This window comes from Magallana gigas, chromosome 6, assembly GCF_963853765.1.
Source record: "Magallana gigas chromosome 6, xbMagGiga1.1, whole genome shotgun sequence".
Classification (NCBI taxonomy): domain Eukaryota; kingdom Metazoa; phylum Mollusca; class Bivalvia; order Ostreida; family Ostreidae; genus Magallana; species Magallana gigas.
The window spans coordinates 26,825,993-26,844,291 of NC_088858.1; the positions used below are offsets into that span (position 1 = coordinate 26,825,993).

The 18,299-nt window shown below is 34.6% G+C and overlaps 1 protein-coding gene across 1 annotated transcript; it reads right to left on the reverse strand.

Moving 5' to 3' along the window:
• Window positions 1-1,951: 1,951 nt before the first annotated feature.
• Window positions 1,952-16,532, reverse strand: LOC105332228 (aldehyde dehydrogenase). The gene is made up of 14 exons (XM_034470505.2): window positions 16,369-16,532; window positions 15,881-15,985; window positions 15,504-15,644; window positions 15,279-15,405; window positions 15,127-15,188; window positions 13,221-13,349; window positions 9,333-9,446; window positions 8,916-9,018; window positions 6,654-6,838; window positions 6,213-6,377; window positions 5,916-6,073; window positions 5,681-5,755; window positions 5,479-5,518; window positions 1,952-2,832 (listed from the first exon to the last, which is right to left on the reverse strand). The coding sequence occupies exons 1-14, from the start codon at window positions 16,417-16,419 to the stop codon at window positions 2,800-2,802; spliced, it is 1,488 nt and encodes a 495-aa protein (XP_034326396.2). The 5' UTR covers window positions 16,420-16,532; the 3' UTR covers window positions 1,952-2,799.
• Window positions 16,533-18,299: the final 1,767 nt, after the last annotated feature.

Consider the following 18,299-nt stretch of genomic DNA (forward strand, 5'->3'; position numbering starts at 1 on the left):
AATTTGTGTGTCCTTCCTGACACACAACAAAAAGGAGAGAGCACCCGTCTTTCAGTGTTCCGGGTATCCATAGAGTGCTAAAAGCAGACGACAAATTACAACCAATAAGATAAGTTAATCCCATCCCGTCAAAAAGACCATCCAATCACAGTCAATCCCCATCCCGCAAGAGAATCTCGGTCTCGTATCAATCAACGCGAAAACACCACAGTACAGCAAACAAGCAAAACAACCCAAAGTCAACCATTAAACACAAAAATAATAACCTACAAGTATTCCACAATCGACATAAACAAGCAAACCAAACCCATCCGCCAAAAGGCACTCCGCCACAAAAACAGAACACGGAACCATGGGCAACCCCGAGAAAGATGAATAAGAAAAATGGCGGCAACGTAAACAACCAAGGCATGTGTGAGAAAAACAAAGAACTACAGGAAGTGCACCGCCTGTCGCAACCAACTACCCCAAGCCGGAGATGACTCCCGATGGGCAAAGGTACTAATAAGAAAGATTATTTATTTATATGAAAATATTTAGGCCCTAAATAACAAATGCATAATACACAGGTCAAGTGCCACGCCACACCCGCCACCGGAACCACATCGATACACAAGCAAAACACTAAGACATCGAAAGCATTCACACAGAATTAAAATAAACGGAATCAGGGCACCATAATGTTACAGGTACTTGAAGATTTCCCACTTGTTTTCTCAATTAAGCTTCACTAATTAATAATCAACGAAAATTCCTCAAAAGATCCCAGAATTCATTTGGTGTTTTCGGATTTTACAATCTTGCGCGTGCGCAATACATTCACGCTAACGGGATCTTTAGTCTATGTTTCAACAATATCATATTTTCATGAATAAACTCAGAAACAATATTACACATACGTGTACATTTTCATTGGGAATGTGCTTTATATTCTGTTCATATATATTTATGATTTCTTATGTGAGAAATTGTAAAATAACAATTATGCATATCAACTTATAGTACTTACTTTTGTCTTCGTGATGGCAAAAAAAATATTTGCCAGTGATTCCATGCAAAAAATTCACATTGTATTTCTTAGGAGAGTGAAGATAGAATGTTTTATCATGTCCTACGGACCTGGTTTTATGATAGAATGCGTTCCGTGTATTGTCTCTGTAGCAAAGAAAATACGTGTACGTTGGTGAAAAGGTGTTGAATTCTTCCATTATACATGTATGGATTAAAATTTTAGATGAAAGGTATCTACAGTCTAAAATTTTTTATTAAGATTAATTTATTTGACTGTTATTTTCAATGCAACTTCAATTTTCTGTTACATTACGGGTATATGTGAGGCATTCTAACTGTGGTGAGGGCCTTTCCCGAGACACAGATTATTCTAACTAAGGAAAGTATAGTGAAATTAATAGCATTATTGCAGGCTTATAGCTTTGTCATGTTAATGTCAACAATACGGTGTGTCGATGTATCTATTTCAAGAAAGTCCGATATGCAATGTCAACCCGTGCACGCGCGGGTCAAAGTCTAGACATGTATAAAAGATATTCATTTCTTATGCATTTAACCGACCGCAATCAATGTAAAATATGCAAAATCATTAGACGACATATTTTTCTGCAATACCCGCAGCCGCCATGCCCGTATGAACCCCAAAGACAGTATTTGATTAAAAATCCAATTTTCTATCAAAGACTTTTTTCTGTCAGTCAGGATGCAACCATCGATATGTAGTATACGGATTGGCCTTGAAAGAAGATACAAATTTATCCATCCTCTCAACAAATGTATCATGAATTAATTATGTGTATTTATGAAACATTATGATACATAAAGTGGCGACATTGCAGAAAAATACATAATCCGCGTTAGCGTGTTCAACAGTAAATTGTGTATATTTTTCTGCAATGATCGCTACCTCCATAACCCACATGAATCATCAAAGAAAGCATTTTCAATTTCAATGGTTTATTGACATCACCATGTTGGCATACAGTCAAAATGAAATCAAATGACAGACAAAAGAAAATTATAAAATGAAGGCTACAGCATGCAAGACAGTTTTATACAATACTTCATAGTCCCTGGAACTGTTTAATTGTTTATATTTACATCTTTCTTTTAATAAATTAATAAATTGATATAAATTGATATTAAAACGCATGAAAAATCCACTAAACTGCTGTTAATATACATCATTACCTTAGCTAAAAAAAACAAAACCCAGCCAAATCGTCTCCTATGGGAATTTGAGTCTAACATTATCATGATTATATCGTGCAATCTGTGATTTTTCTTAGGTAGCTGACGGTTTCGACCAATCAATAAATGGGGCGTGTAGATTTTAAGTCTAGCTGTTTCCATAGAGCTATAAATTAACTGTAAGTTTCTGTAAGAAATCTAAGCAATCATATTCGGTGTTGATGTGTGTGTGCGTGCGTGAGGTTTTTTAGCCAACATGTTTTTTTCTTACTTACAGGATATGTCTCAGAAAATGTAAAAGACTAAAAAAAGTACCGGCATATAAATTAAGTGACAGGATACCCGTCTAATATACATTCACAGCAATGCATGACGGGATACACATATATTGTACTAGTCTAGGCTGATGTAGTTCTGAATAAATACATTGTATGTTATTCCTTCGTTCATTCAAATCAACATACACAGAAATACATGAGTACACAAGAACAAATTATTTACAGTTACATTTTCTTACCAAACTAAATAAACCCTAAGCATTTAATACTTTATGCGATGACTGTATATTGTATAAAATGTCACAGAACTCAGTCACGTCTACGAATTCTTCTGGGGAATCTTTATCATGACCTAGAAGAAAAATAGTAATGTAAAACAGAGATAATTCCGACTATATCTTATAAATCTCTATTCTTGTTCTCAATAATGTCGCTTAGTCCTAATCACTGATCCATTTAAGTCTTGTCAATATATAAATGGTGCCTGTTTAGGAGGGTAACAGTTCGTTTTATTATACCTCAATATGATTATTCTATATAACGCGTCACCTGGTTGGTCTAGAGAGTCACGAGACCGGGCGAACAAAACGTCGTGTCTCCCGGGGAGTACATATCGTGTCTCACCGCTTCGGAAGTCTCCGGATTTTTCATTCCAAATGTATCAAAAAGCCAATATGAGCATACGATGTTAACAAATATGATCAGATCATAAATATTTATTTTAAAAGAATTCTCTTTGTGTCACAAAAAACCAATTTCACTATATTTGATTCAAATCTATAAAAGAAAAGAGAGACAACAAGTAAAAGCTTTTCAAAAAGCTTGCCTGACTAAACAAAATTATTCAATGGAAGCATGCATTAATCAATTAGGCATTTCTTATTCTTATTGTTCAGATTTCTTATCAGAAATGAATTTTAATTTTCGCTGCTGATCATAAATTTATAAACGGAACGTGCAAATTAAAGACGAAATGTCAGTCTTTTCTTCGATCTAGAACATGTACATATATATACTAGTATCACTTGAAATTCAATTATTTTAAAATTGAAAGCTGGAGATTAAATAGTCATTTTTGTAAAAATTGTATTTGTTATATTAAGATGCAAAATCAACTGAAAGACGTTTTTTTTTCAACCATATGAAAGGGTGTACAAACACGTTTTGTTTTTGAATGTGTGTGGGGCATGCGCAGCTTCATCAAAATCATCTTGACAAGCAATTAAAAAAGGGTGAATTCTCAAATTCATGAAAAAACCCTAACTGTAACTTAAATTCAATTAGAATTCCTTATTTGCAGTTTTATTTATTACATACTCCTACAAATGTGGGGGGGGGGGGGGGGCAAATCCATGATATTATATAAATCGGAGGTTGACAATGGTTTTCGAGGGGTGTCAATTTCAACAGTTACCCTCCCAAACAGGCACTATTTATTTTATTATACTGAATGTCTTAATTTTAAAGAAAATTTTACTGCTTTTAAATAAAAATGAAGTGAATTCTACGGCGACCCGTACGCGCATAATATGCGCGCATGTAATAATTCTTTGTGTTATCCTTTGCCAAGTGCGTTGCTAACGCTGAGGGTAATAGAACGGATTACCAACTACGTCTAAACCAATCAGATTTCAGTATTTAACATGAAAGTATAATAATTCAATTTATTATATAAAGTTAACAAAAGTGCCTGCTGCAAAAAAAGTGGGGAGGGGGAAGCAGCCCCCCCCCTCACCCCAACCCCCGATGCTACGTGCTTGTGATAAAAACACGGTGTGCTCTGGGGTATTCGCATGATCCCAACGGACTCGTCCACTAATCGGCGAGCAAAAACTATGAATGAGACATTATGGCGCGAAGTCCTGCTTTACCATTCACACAACGGCTGAGATTTTGAATTCGCCCAGCTGAACGAAAATCGGGTCACAACCCGCTTTGGCGATTTAGTTCCTCCAGTAAACATTCCAGCTGTATAAATATATATTTGTTTTAATCCAAACTGATGACTCTATGTAATAATGATAATCCAACACCAATTATCACCAATTATTACTGACGTTGTATCGTAATACGCAATATGTTACAACTTGTTGCGATGACCCCCCTCCACACTTTTCACCGTTCAAATATGGTGGAATGCTGATCTATTTTTAAATCAGGATTACACACGTGCACTGCATGGTAAACATCCCGTTTACTTGAAAACTCTTGCTCGCTGTTGTTAATACATCCCATTTAACATTTTTATCAATTGTGAATGTAAATGCTGACATCCTAAACATGCATCGGTTAATCTTTTTTGTGAAATATCATGATATAGTTTGATCCCATTGTCTGTACTGTTTCGGAGAATGTAACTTTTAAACCTTAGATCGATATGCCTGATGTCAGGCAATTACAAAAAAACCCAAACAATCACGACGTTACTGCTTTCGACAGTCGCAAAATTATTAGAATATTACAAATCGACATATTTTGTGTAATCATATGCTGTTCGGTATAATAAAACTTTTATTGCATGAATGTTTGGGAAATATGAAGATTTATTCCCCCAGAAAAATCATATTTCGCTCGGGCAAAGCCCTCGGGAAATATAATTATACGGATTATCAACTGCATCTAAACCAATTAGATTTCAGTATTTAACATGAAAGTTGCTTACGTGCTTTGATATGATTCTTGTAATGATTTTTAATGTTGTCCATTTGCATTGCTTCATATTGTATGTTATGATAACATAGTAAACTAACAGCAACATTTCATTTTTCAAATATTTTCTCAATATCAAATTGCTCTAATGCAGTTAAGTGTATTTGCATTAAACTCGCTGTTTTGACAAAATACATTTTTTAAATCGACATCACTGTGCTGAAATTGTACATTTTAACAGTTCAATAAAAAGAAAAAAGGTGTGAATATTTTTAACAGAGTTATTGATAAAAAAAACCCCTCCAAAACAATTCTTATATCTATTAGTTCTATATGAACGGAAACTTACCGTTTTAATCTCTTGATACTGTGACAAGTTGTATTCTCCCCTGTGGAAAGAAACGATAAAGAACGTGTGATTAGCAGATAATATTTGTACATATAGTACATATACACTTGAGAAAAGTATAGTGAAAAAGACCCTCTCTCTCTCTCTCTCTCTCTCTCTCTCTCTCTCTCTCTCTCTCTCTCTCTCTCTCTGGTTTACTTACATTTCTCTTCCTAGTCCTGACATCTTGAATCCTCCAAACGGGGCCTGATAGCATGGCGGATTGTAACAGTTTACCCTGGTTGGAAAAAAAGTCAGAACAACTTTTGTGAATTTTGAATAACGTTAAACATGTAAACTTGTAAGTCCATTGGCTTTTGCGTTTCACAACGAGCAACACATTCTAAGACGTTAATTACATAAACAACTCTATGGCCAGAAAGCACGGTGGACTTTACCAAACAGTGCCAGCTCTGACTCCTTGGACAAACATCATGGCTGTGTCAATATTACTGGTAAAAATGGCGGCGCCTAAACCGTAGTGTGTTGCATTGGCTCGCTCAATGACTTCATCCAGCGAACTGAATTTGAAAATCTGCTGGACTGGTCCAAAAATCTTAACAAAAAAGATTATTTGGTGACATTTATGTCATTGATTAAAGACAGTTTTATCCGTTATCTGAAACTTCAGCAATACAATTGTCTGAATCAAGGACAAAAGTCTTTTTTAATTGCCAATTTACCCAACCACCCACCTCTTCTTTAGCAATCCTCATGTTGTCTTGGACCCCAGAGAACACCGTGGGCTTGATGAAGAATCCGTCACCCCCCGCGGCCTCCCCTCCACACTCCACCCTGGCGCCCTCTTTCTTGCCCGCGTCAATCAGCTCCAGAATCTTGCTGTACTGCTCCTTGTCCACCTGTTGAAGGTTAGAAATTATGGGTATACATGTACAGCCATCCGACAATTGAATAGATTTCTACATTGGATAGTGGTATCTAGAATACAAGACAATTTGTTACTGCTCTTTGTTTCTTTCTTCTACGTCCTAAAGACAAGTTCTTGATATCGTTGATGTGCTAAATGTTAGATGATACACAAAGATTTCACTTAAATTGGTACAGAAGTATTCCCGCCGCATGGATGACCAGACCTTAATTAAAAAGAAAACGCCAAGTCACACGGCGTAACGTACCTGTGGGCCGTTCTTTGTGGTCATTTCATACGGATCTCCGCAGGTTCTTTGCTGCGCTAGTTCCCGGGACTTGGCCACGAACTTGTCGTAGATTTTCTCGTGCACGAACGTCCTGCTTCCTGCCACACAGCACTGGCCCATGTTGGTCATCACCGCCTCGTGGGACCAGGCGGCTGCTGAGTCAACTGTAGATACAAAGCAATCGTATCTACTCGGACATTTCCGTTCTCGAAAAAATAATACTTTCGCGACGGAAATGGCAGAGTATAGTTAAGATTGAGCGAAAAATTCAAATCAAAATCTTTGGTACTTTTTACAAAGAAAGGGGTTCTCTAATGTGCTGTTGACTGAAGCGTGTTCAGCAAAGCAAATGTTCGCGAGCGCTCGCCAAAATTTGAGTTAGAGGTATAGGGAATTATTGGCAAGCGCTCGCGAGCACCAACATAAAACGCTCTGATAATTTTAAGTGTAAGTTGGTCTTCAGAAACTTTTACAGCTGCTTGGTCCGATTTTCTATCAAATTTTGTGAACGCTTTTTAGGACGTTGGATCCTGCGATCATAAGTCTTTAAGTTTTTTTTCTAAAGTATTTTTTAAAAATCTACACACATAGCTAAACCAAATAAAATCTTGGGGTCTATATGCTCCTTTCAGTGCTACAGTGTATTTGATATGACCTTTCTGCGCTGAAAGTACAAACTGCACATAAATCGCTTTTCCCTCTATAATCTATAATCGGAATAAACCATAGCATCAAATACAAATTTATATTACTGTGGTTTCATTAATATTCAAGAGTATCAATTTTCGTGGATAAAGTGAAAATCAGTTTCAAGGACACGTAAATTCGTGGCCAATGACCCTATCAATAGAAAATGTTAATAGAAATTTTATTTCAATGAATACTTAATTTCAAGGATCAACTTAACAACGAAATACACAAAAATTTGTATTCAATGAATATTGATGAAACCACAGTATTCAAAATTAGTAAAATTAAAATAATCATAAAGAAAAAGTTTGCAATTCACCTAATTAATATTTTGACCTTTTTTGCACTGATAAAAGGCTATTTTTATCCAATAACGATTCAACATGCAATAAATTATTTAACCTTTTCTCAAATTTTAATAGACTTGTCAAAAATATCTTACAAATTCAGAAAATAAAACAAAAGTATGGGTCTATGATATAGATTTTGAGATGTAGCATGAAATGAGCTAATTTGGGGCAAAAATTGGAGTTCATTTTTTCTTGACTTTTATGAAATATTAGTTAAATGTGCTAATATGTGTCGATAGAAATATTTAAATATTGTTAAGATGTGTTTTTGAAACAACACGAATATAACCCAATGCATAAACTAGTTGGAAATTTGGTCTGCACTGAAAATAAAAGCTAAAATTATAGTACTCTAAAACAATTGAGTTATGAAAAATGTTCATTTTCTTCTTAAATACCTTCCGCCGCAAAATATAGTCCCTTACTAAACTCTGTAATTATGTAAATTACCCGTAACTATTTTATTCGATATAGTTTATTTGGCATTGTAAAATAGGAATTTACAAGTAGAATTAAAATATGTCACAGAATTTCCAGACTAGAGGTGACCTAAAATGGCTACCCAAAATCAGAGGAACGAACCTCTTTAACCTATGCTTATGCTAAGTATATGCATAATAAAATATACTGCAGTAGTTTTTCCTGTCAATTCAGCCATATTCTAATAAAAAAAAAATGATGAACAAAATTTGTTAACAAAACAAACGACATAAAGAAGTACCGCGTTATTTCGCCTCATATCACAATTCGCCCCCGATTTCAAGGCTGCTGTAATTGTTTTACGACTTAGACATCGCTATTTATAAAGGTTAAACTAATTTGGCCAATTAAAAAAAATTCATTTTGTTCAGTAATATTTATAAAGCTTGTTTTGTTTAGTCGATGCATAACGTGCGGGTTGAATTAACCCAATCATTCGAGGGACGAAACCAAACGGTTCCTTTTCTGAACATTCATATGATGCAGTTTGGTTTGTTTTTTTCTGTATGCCCATAAAGAAATTATTTTGTTTACTTTGAATATTTTTAACTTTGAAAGTAGACCAATTCTGCTAGTGTTAATAGGCGAATGCATTTCTAAAATAATTGGTTTGTATGGAAAATTATTTTGATACCGTAAGAGCAAAAAAGTCGGACCATGCAGATTTGTTTCACTCCGCGCATATTTGCAGTGGTTTTATTATTGTAAACTTTATACAAACTGTCAGCATCGTCCATGACGACATTTGGACTTTTTCCACCAAGTTCCAGAGTTGTACGTTTAATGTTGGTGGCCCCAGAAGCCTGTAGAATGATCTGTCCCACCTACGTGTCATAATTTTACATATACTGTACTAGTATTTCAAACAAGAACGACACAGTTTTAAAATCATTATCACATATATTTATTGGAAAAATTTGCCAAAATGTACCAAGTCGCATGTGTTAAAGAAACACCTATATCTAAAAACACTAAGGTCTATTTGCTATATCAAACGTTATAGCTTGAAATTATCATAGGCCCTGTGCATAAAAGGCTGTAGTTATATCTTTACACCAGACATACATACAAAATGCTAAAATTTATATTTTGACCAGCGATAAAAAAGCTTAATGATAAACTTAAAATTACATCCCACCTCTGTGGATCCTGTGAATGCGATTTTGTCCACCTCTGGGTGTGCTGTAATGGCGGCACCAGCAGTTGGCCCGTAACCATTGACAACGTTCACCACTCCAGCGGGAATTCCAGCCTAAAATAGTATCATAATAACCTGCTACATTGGAATGAAAATAAAAGAATAAAAATCATTTAATATATAGAGGATATCTATATTGTGTGATTTTATATTTGCTTTATCCAACGAGTTGAAATGGTGTATATATTCGCGAGGCTTGCCGAGCGAATATAACCATTTCAACGAGTTGGATAAAGCAAATATAAAATCACACAAATATAGATGTCCTCTTTTTATCTCATACAATTTGATTTATATTATGAACAGAAGCTTTTGAGACAGTCTCTTAGAAATATGACCCGAATTGATTTTTCAAAGATCAAAGACGATGATGCAACGTTGTGTTTTATATACGGTTATTGTGACCTTGCGCAATACAATTTATAGCACGTCATTTCTGATATAAATCTGTTTTGATGTAAAGTTTCACTGAAATAAACCTTGAAATAATTGTTTAGCTCTAAATAATTTTTCTTAGAAATTATTTACTTGATTGAATAGAAATACTGATCAGAAGAATTGAAGAATGAAGTTTGTTGACACACACAAAGTTGGGAATGCTCGTTAGTTTGAATTGACTCGAACGAGGAACAGTTGTTGATGTTTAATAAAACAAACACTAGGCCTAGCCTAATTATTCGAAATTGAAAATAGTGAATAAGGATGCTTACTGGTGGTGGAATAAAAGTCTAATAAACATTTTCGGTAAGTTCTTGTAGATCTATAATATGAACACAACCTTCATCGCGTCGTCAGGATGAACTCCTTGATAGTTAACGTAATTTGCAGTTTTATAAACTACACAAAGCAAATTGAAAGTTGAAAAGAGGCTAACCTTATAAATAAAATCTTGACAAACAAGAAAAAAGGGTCTTTTGGTTACGGGTATGTATAACTTTGCAAAGAAGTGGGGGGAGGGTGCTAAGCCCCCCTCCCCGGTTCCGACGCCTGTGCTACGCAGTTATGTGTTTCCTTCATATTTGAATCTAAATTTTTGACAAAATCCATTTAATATCAATTTTTGGAGTAGATATAGTTATTTTGAAAGTACTAGCAAATCTTCGAAAATAGGTCACTGAAGCGTTGAAGCGAGGGGCTGTGTCAAAAATAGTTCGGACCGGTGTTGTATAGCAGTTTTTCCCCCATAGTAGCTTTTCCCCCCGGAAAAGCTACTATATAGTAGCCTTTCCCCCCGGGGGGAAAAGCTACTATATAGTAGCTTTTCCCCCATAGTAGGGTTTCTCCCGCACGTTTTTGGTTCAGATTTTATAAAAAATATTTATGGAAATCCAGTAAGGATTAAAATCAATGTTTCTACACTCCCATGTTGCATACATGTATATCTGCATTCATCTGTACAGGTTAAGTTTCGTTTTGCCGATTTATTATCTTTATAGACGATGCTGAAAGTTGAACATGTGTGTAATGGAATTACACATAGAACTTAATTTAGGTAATTTATTGAAAAAAGTTTTACAAGTTAAACACTTATATTCATAATTCTGTGTTCTGAAATTGTATTAAACGAGAATGTTTTAAGAATTTCTTGATAAATCTATCAGACTGTTTGTCTGTTTGTGAAAAATTCATCCAGGCTAAACCTCTGTTTTAGATAAATTTTGTTTCCGATGTTTCAGAGCCCGATTTTTAAAATCCTATTATAATATTTATAGTGCATATCTTTTAGGGTCCAATGTCTCGTAAACTAGAGATGACCATATCACCATATTTTTATAGTGGCAAAGGTTTACCACTTGAAGAGGACTCTGAAAATTTCAGCCCTCAGGGTAGGGGCCCTTAATGTTTCCGGGCCCGATGTTTAAAACCCCATTATAATGATTGAATAGTGTTCTATGAGTGGTGACCCGAATCTCAAATTCTAGAGATGACCAATTAACCATATTTTCAGTGATAGTGGTATACCACTAGTAGATGACACCGAATATTTAAGCCCCCATGCAGGGTAGGAGCCTTTGTTGTTTTCGAGCCCGATGTTTGAAATTCAATTATAAAGAATATGTATTTTTAGGGCCCCATATCTCAAAAATCTATAGATGACCACATGAACATATTTTACCGGTCATTTAAAAGTAAAACCATCATTTAAAAATACACAACCACTCATATATTTCTTTATCAAAATGATTGAAAATTACTTTAATTTTGCTGCTTTTTTTTAAATTTACAAACAAATTTTTTTAAAAAGGTACGCGGGTAAAATTCATTATTCTTCAAAACATTTAATCAATTCATAAGATGACTAATGATATGATAGATAATTAGATAAATAAATCAATACGACTTTTTTACTTGTTAGTTGATTAGAAAAACAAGCTAATATTAAAAAAAAAGTCAGCTCATCACAATATATGTGTTGGTTGTTTTTTGAGGTTTTGTTTTGTATTTTTAATTACCCTTGTTTAATTTTTTGAAGAAATAATATGGTACACAAGTAAATCTTTATTGCAAAAATATGAAACAAATAGTATAAATTTTTAGGTAATGAAATCGTACATCTTGATTTATATGGCATCGTTTTCAAAATTGTATATTTATAAATCACGTTGCAAACTTAAAAGTGGAAAAATTAGGATCCATTTCACATTTTCCAAAGTAACCAGCAAAGATACCGACATTGTTCTGGTTGTGAAGACATTTCATTGTTTTTTAAAATGTGTAAATCATAATATCTCGCGTTTCGTAGAAATGTGCTTAAAAATATGAATATGCGTAACTTTAAAACGAAATGATAAACACTAACTTAACATATGCTTTTAATACATAATTAAAATACCCCTTACCCATGATTTAGAACCCCATCAATCAAAGTAAAACTAAAACATTTCAGTTTCTCATCATATCATTGCATCCTGTCTCCCGTTTGATATTTAGCAGAAGAAATATATATTTGTTTTTAAGATCGTCAATTCTAACGGTATTAATTTAAAATTGATAACCTTTTGGACGAAGAGAGTAATACATTTCCACTTTTTATTCCCTTCCTCTACAAAATTAAGTCAAGATTGGTCAGTTAGTTCCCTGGGAGAAGCTTATAAATTGATGGTAATACACTGGAAAATTAAATTTCCAAACCAGCGTATTTTCACTCAAATGTGTTCTCGTGTGTTCATAACGTCGAAGTCAAAACTGTGGATAAGCATCGATTAGATGAAAAAGATTCGAGGTATTCCGAAATCCGTGTAAAAGGTGTTCCAAAAAGGGGTGAGAACAGGTGAAATAAACGGTGATGACACATGCATGTTATGAAGGCGCATGCCTTAGTTCATATTTGGGGTTGAAAAACCATGTATTTTATTCTATGTATTAATAATTGCCATAATTATCCTTTTTTGTGAGAAATTAATATCATATCAGTTATTGCAAATTATTGTCACGAGTGGTCCGCAATAAACATGGCCGGAAAGTAAAAATGGGGGAAAATCCACTATATAGTAGGTTTTCCGTGGGGGTAATCTGGCTATAAAAAGGGGGAAAGCCCACTATATAGTCAGCTTTCCGTGGGGGAAAAACTGCTATATAGCCAATTTTCCGGGGGGAAGAACTGCTATATAGCCATTTTTCCGGGGGGAAAGATGGCTAGGGGGAAAAGGCACTATATAACACCGGAAGTATTTGATAAAGCATCACCCGTTTGATATAGCAAAGGTTTATCACACGGGTAATATACACCACACGTATGAGATAAATTGATATATTATATACATGTACATGATATTGAATATATTCAGCATTAATAGCCATTTTACTACAGTTTTCATTCAAGGCTACCTCTTTGCAGAGAGCGGCCATGTACAGGGCCGTGAGGGGGGTCTGTTCGGCGGGTTTGAAGATGATTACGTTTCCACAGGCCAGGGCGGGGGCCAGCTTCAGGGCAAACATACACACGGGGTAGTTCCACTGTAAACAAAGGCAAATGAAGATTAATGGAAGGTTCAACTCTTCACGTTGCAAGAGAGGCGTCATTATGGTATCAAAACAAAAACACTTTGTAAATATATGCTCTATGTTCAAATAATGAATATCGTGGCATATCTCTGTCCCTTGTGTGCAAGTTATTTTTTTTTTCAAATATGTCGACATGCAAAATAATTATGTTGACACGCAAGATAGTTATGTCAACATGCAACATAACTATGTTGGCATGCAAGAAAATAAGAACTATAAGAAAAATCTCAAACATTTCAAATATCGCCAACATGTGACATCAAATTTGCTAGATGCTACTTATTTCTGTCGACATGCAACTTTTTAATGTTAACATGCAAGATAAATATGCTGAAAGGCATCTTATTTATGTCAACATGCAACTTAGTTATGTTCACATGCTATTTATTTTTGTCGACATGCAACTTAATTATGTTCACATGCTACTTATTTATGTTGACATGCAACTTAGTTATGTTGACATGCGAGATAAATGTTGACATGCAACTTCGGTAAGTTCACATGCCACCATAAAACTGCAATCAAATAAGAGTTATAAAAAATCTCAAATATCGCCAACATGTGACATCCAAGATGCTAAATACGCTACCTCTTGATGTAAACATGCAACTTATTTATGTTAACAAGCAGCTTCTTTATGTCGACATGCAACTTATTTATGTGGACATGCAACTTAGTTATGTTAACATGCAGGATAAAGATGTTTACATGCAACATATTTATGTCGACATGCAACTTAGTTATGTTGACATACAACTTATAAGTTGCATGTCAACATATCTATCTCGCATGTAAACATAACTAAGTTGCATGTCAACACATTTATCTCGCATGTCAACATAACGAAGTTGCATGTCAACATTTAACTCGCATGTCAACATAACTAAGTTGCATGTCGACATAAATTAGTTGCATGTTGACATAAATAAGTTGCATGTCAGCATATTTATCTTGCATGTTAACATAAATAAGTTGCATGTCGACATGAAAAGGTAGCATCTTGTATCCTGGATGTCACAGGTGGGCGATATTTGAGATTTTTTGAGATTTTATATAATTCTTATCTGATTGTAATTTTCTTGCATGTCAACATATTTATGTTGCATGTTAACATATTTATCTTGCATGTCAACATATTTATCTTGCATGTCGACATATTTGATAGAAAAATAACTTGCACACAAGGGGCAGAGATATGCCACCATACCAAATAAATATTTGACATGTTACTTATAAGTCACATGTCTACATAACTAAGTTGCATGTTGACATAAATATGTTGCATTTCCACGCATTATTTCTGCATGTTAACATAACTAAGTTGCATGTCAAGATAAATAGTTTGCATGTCAACATTAAGAAGTTGCAATTAAGTCAACATAAATAAGTTGCATGTCGGCATAAATAAGAAGCACCTAGCATCTTGGATGTCACATGTTGGCGATGTTTGAAATTGTTTTATAATTCTTGCAATTTATTTGCATGTCAACATACTTATGTTGCATGTTGACTAAACTACCTTGCTTGTCAACAAATTTATCTTGCATGTCAACATATTTGAATGAAAAATAACTTGCACACAAGGGGCAGAGAGATGCCACCATACATGAATGTAAGTATTGCAATTAACCATATATCATTTTTTAAATCATAGCCGATTTCAAAATTAACAGAAAGTCTAGCTATTTTTTAAGATAGAAAAGTTCAATTGAAGATGTACAGTCCTTACCGGAATGACCGCTCCACAAATACCAACGGGTTCATGCCGTGTGTAACACATGTAATCCCCATCTGTTGAACAATGATGTTAGATGGGCATTAAAGAAAGTGTCGTTAATATTCTTGATCTCTACAATATGTACTGTAGACATCTCCACTTACCAACGGGGATAGTTTTCCCGCCAACCTTATCAGCGGATCCGGCATAGTATTTTAACATGTTGGCTGAGAATATCATCTCTCCAAAGGCATTCATGTACGGCTTTCCATTGTCAAGCGTTTCAAGACTCTGCACAAAGTTGAGAAATATATATGACAAAGTTTAAAAGAATTGCGATGTATCTTTCTTTACGTGGAAGATTCAAAATGAGAGGCGGGAAAACTTACACCCAGGTATTGAGCGTCCCTTTCCATCAATTGTGCAACTTTGTAGAGCAACGCACCTCGTTTGCTGGCGTCCATGCGTCGCCATGGAGATCCAAGTTTAAATGCTGCTTTGGCAGATTCAACTGCTTTGTCTATGTCGGCCTTGGTGGAAATGACAAACAACGTCGTATATAATCAAGGACATGATTTGTTTATTGATTGCATTGAGGAAAAAAAAACTTGTACGTGGATGGAAACTTATGTAACATTTCTTGTGACAGTCTACATGCTGTGTTATAAGTAATTGGGGGAAAATGGGGTTAAAGTTACAACTATCAATAGTTCTGACCTTGTCACCCTCTGATGGGGATTTAGATACAACACTCAGTAATTCTTACCTTGTCCCCCTCTGAAACGTCACATATTTTCTGGCCATTGGTCGGGTTGATGGTAGGGAAAGTTTTTCCGCTGACGGAATCCACAAACTCATTGTTGATGAAGAGCTGAGAGATGACGGTTGAAGCATGAAAGTAGAGACTGCTAAAGCAGATCTAAGTACCACTTATTCATAATCATTCACGTAAAATTTTGGTATACTAGAGTATTTTCATGAGACATGAAGAAAAGACATTAAATCATTTGCCGCAGTTTATCCAGTATTGGTCAGCAGTGGAAATTTTCTGCTTGAATAAACAATAAGAGCACTCAAAACTATATGATTGAAATATTCTTTCTGACAGTACTGCATGTGTCTCATATCAAAGCTTGCTACGTATAGCCAGTAATCAAGGCCACGTTATATAAAACTGTCATGCAGCCATGAATTATGCCCAGCAATGTAGTAAGAAAGCACGAGAATTGACCTACTTTTCTGATGCATTCTCACCTTTGTGAATTTGACTTCGGGATTCCGAATAGGTGGAGGGAACTGAGCCATGCCGTCACTTATTTGTTGCACTGCGACGCACAGACAGTAGTAAGTTGGAGGGAAGTAGTTGATGTGTCCGTGCGTTATCTATCCAAGGCTGAACGATATATGTATGGCGGTCAAAACGGGTCTACAACTGAGAGCATCAGTATTGCAGAGTGTTGACATTTTATTATATTCATATATTTTGGTAACTTTGATAGATAATTAATGTATAAATGGGGATCCCGTTAGACTGAATATTTGTTGGGCGGCACCTAATATCCTGGGGGTTTTTTTCACCCGATCAAATTTCCCCCGCTTTTTACGGTCAATTTTATTACAGTATATGTCGCAAAAATTACGAAACGCGGAAATTATGTCAGCTATGGTGCACTATGATTAAATAGTACTTCTTAAATCGCAAAAATATCATTTATGCAACTATAAATAAAAGTTAACAGATCATGATGGTTTTGTTTTCGCAAAATTTAAAACATGCGAGAAAATAAAATATACACTGGGATATTTCTTTTGTTGTAGGTTCAACACCAAAGCCGTTTTTATTTTGCCGATTTTTAAATGAAACATTCATACATTAGAATGTAATAGTAATGTAAATGTACATGTAAATCCACGCAATAATGTTGAAAGATTTAAGTCATTTTGTATAATGATGGCAGCTCTTCTCACGGACGGGATTTCGTATCAAATACTTACATACATGTACTCTTATCAGAAAATTTATCGCCGTTATCTGTCAGCAGAGTCTATATCGATCACCCGACTGACACAAATGGGTACGTTGTGTGTGTAAGGGTTTTGATTATGTCATGTTTGAAAAAATGACATGAGTTCGAGTCCCAATGGATTCAGTGCATCAATTTCTTCTTACAATCATTTTCTTTAATTTTCAAACCTAAAATCTGCCCCAGTCTAGGAACCACCAAATGGTGGCTTTTAATCACCAATTTGAATTAGAGGTGATGACTTATGAACCCTTTACCCTTCCTGATATGATAGCTTGATGCATGCCTCAAAGAGAGATTAACTCATATCTTATTGCACACAAGATGCTTATATTGCATGAACTGTAAAAAATAGTTCATGTGGGCTTTCTTGTCCCATCTTGCTTCTTATGCCCTTTAAGTAGTCCTTTTCTGTAAAAATTTGTAATTATATAACTTTCAAACACAAAATCGTCTTGAAAGTCGTATATCATATATTCTACAAGTATCACTCAACTTCATTAATTGATATGTAGGTAAAAGAACTTCTTTATATATATATATATATATATATATATATATATATATATATATATATATATATATATATATATATATATATATATATATATATATATATATATAATGCAGCTGAATACATTTTATTTATTAGCAAAAAGGTAGAGGAACAAACGTTACACTATTGCAAATAAAATAATCGTTTAATAATTCGTGAGTTCACTTAGGTTTCCTTCCTAAGAATCAAGTTCGGTGAGGTTGCCATTAACGAATCGTCTCCTTTAACGAATCACTTTCAGATAAACAATTCTTTATTTTTCTGATAAAGGTTTAATACTAAACTTAACATATCCTGTCATGTAGAGTTATTCTTGTTTTAATCATTTATCATGAAATTATTTAAACAATAAAATGCTTTCTTTGGTGATTCATTTGGGATATGAAGGTAGCGACATTGCAGGAAAAATACATGACCCGCGTTAGCGGGTTATGTAAATTTTTTCTGCAATGATCGTTACCTTCATAACCCGAATGAATCGTCAAAGAAAGCATTTCATTGTTTATATTAACATCTTTCTTTTAACTAATCAATGAATTGATTATGAAAAGTTAGTAAAATTCACTAAATTACTGTTAGTGTACATAGGTACGTTAGCTATAAGA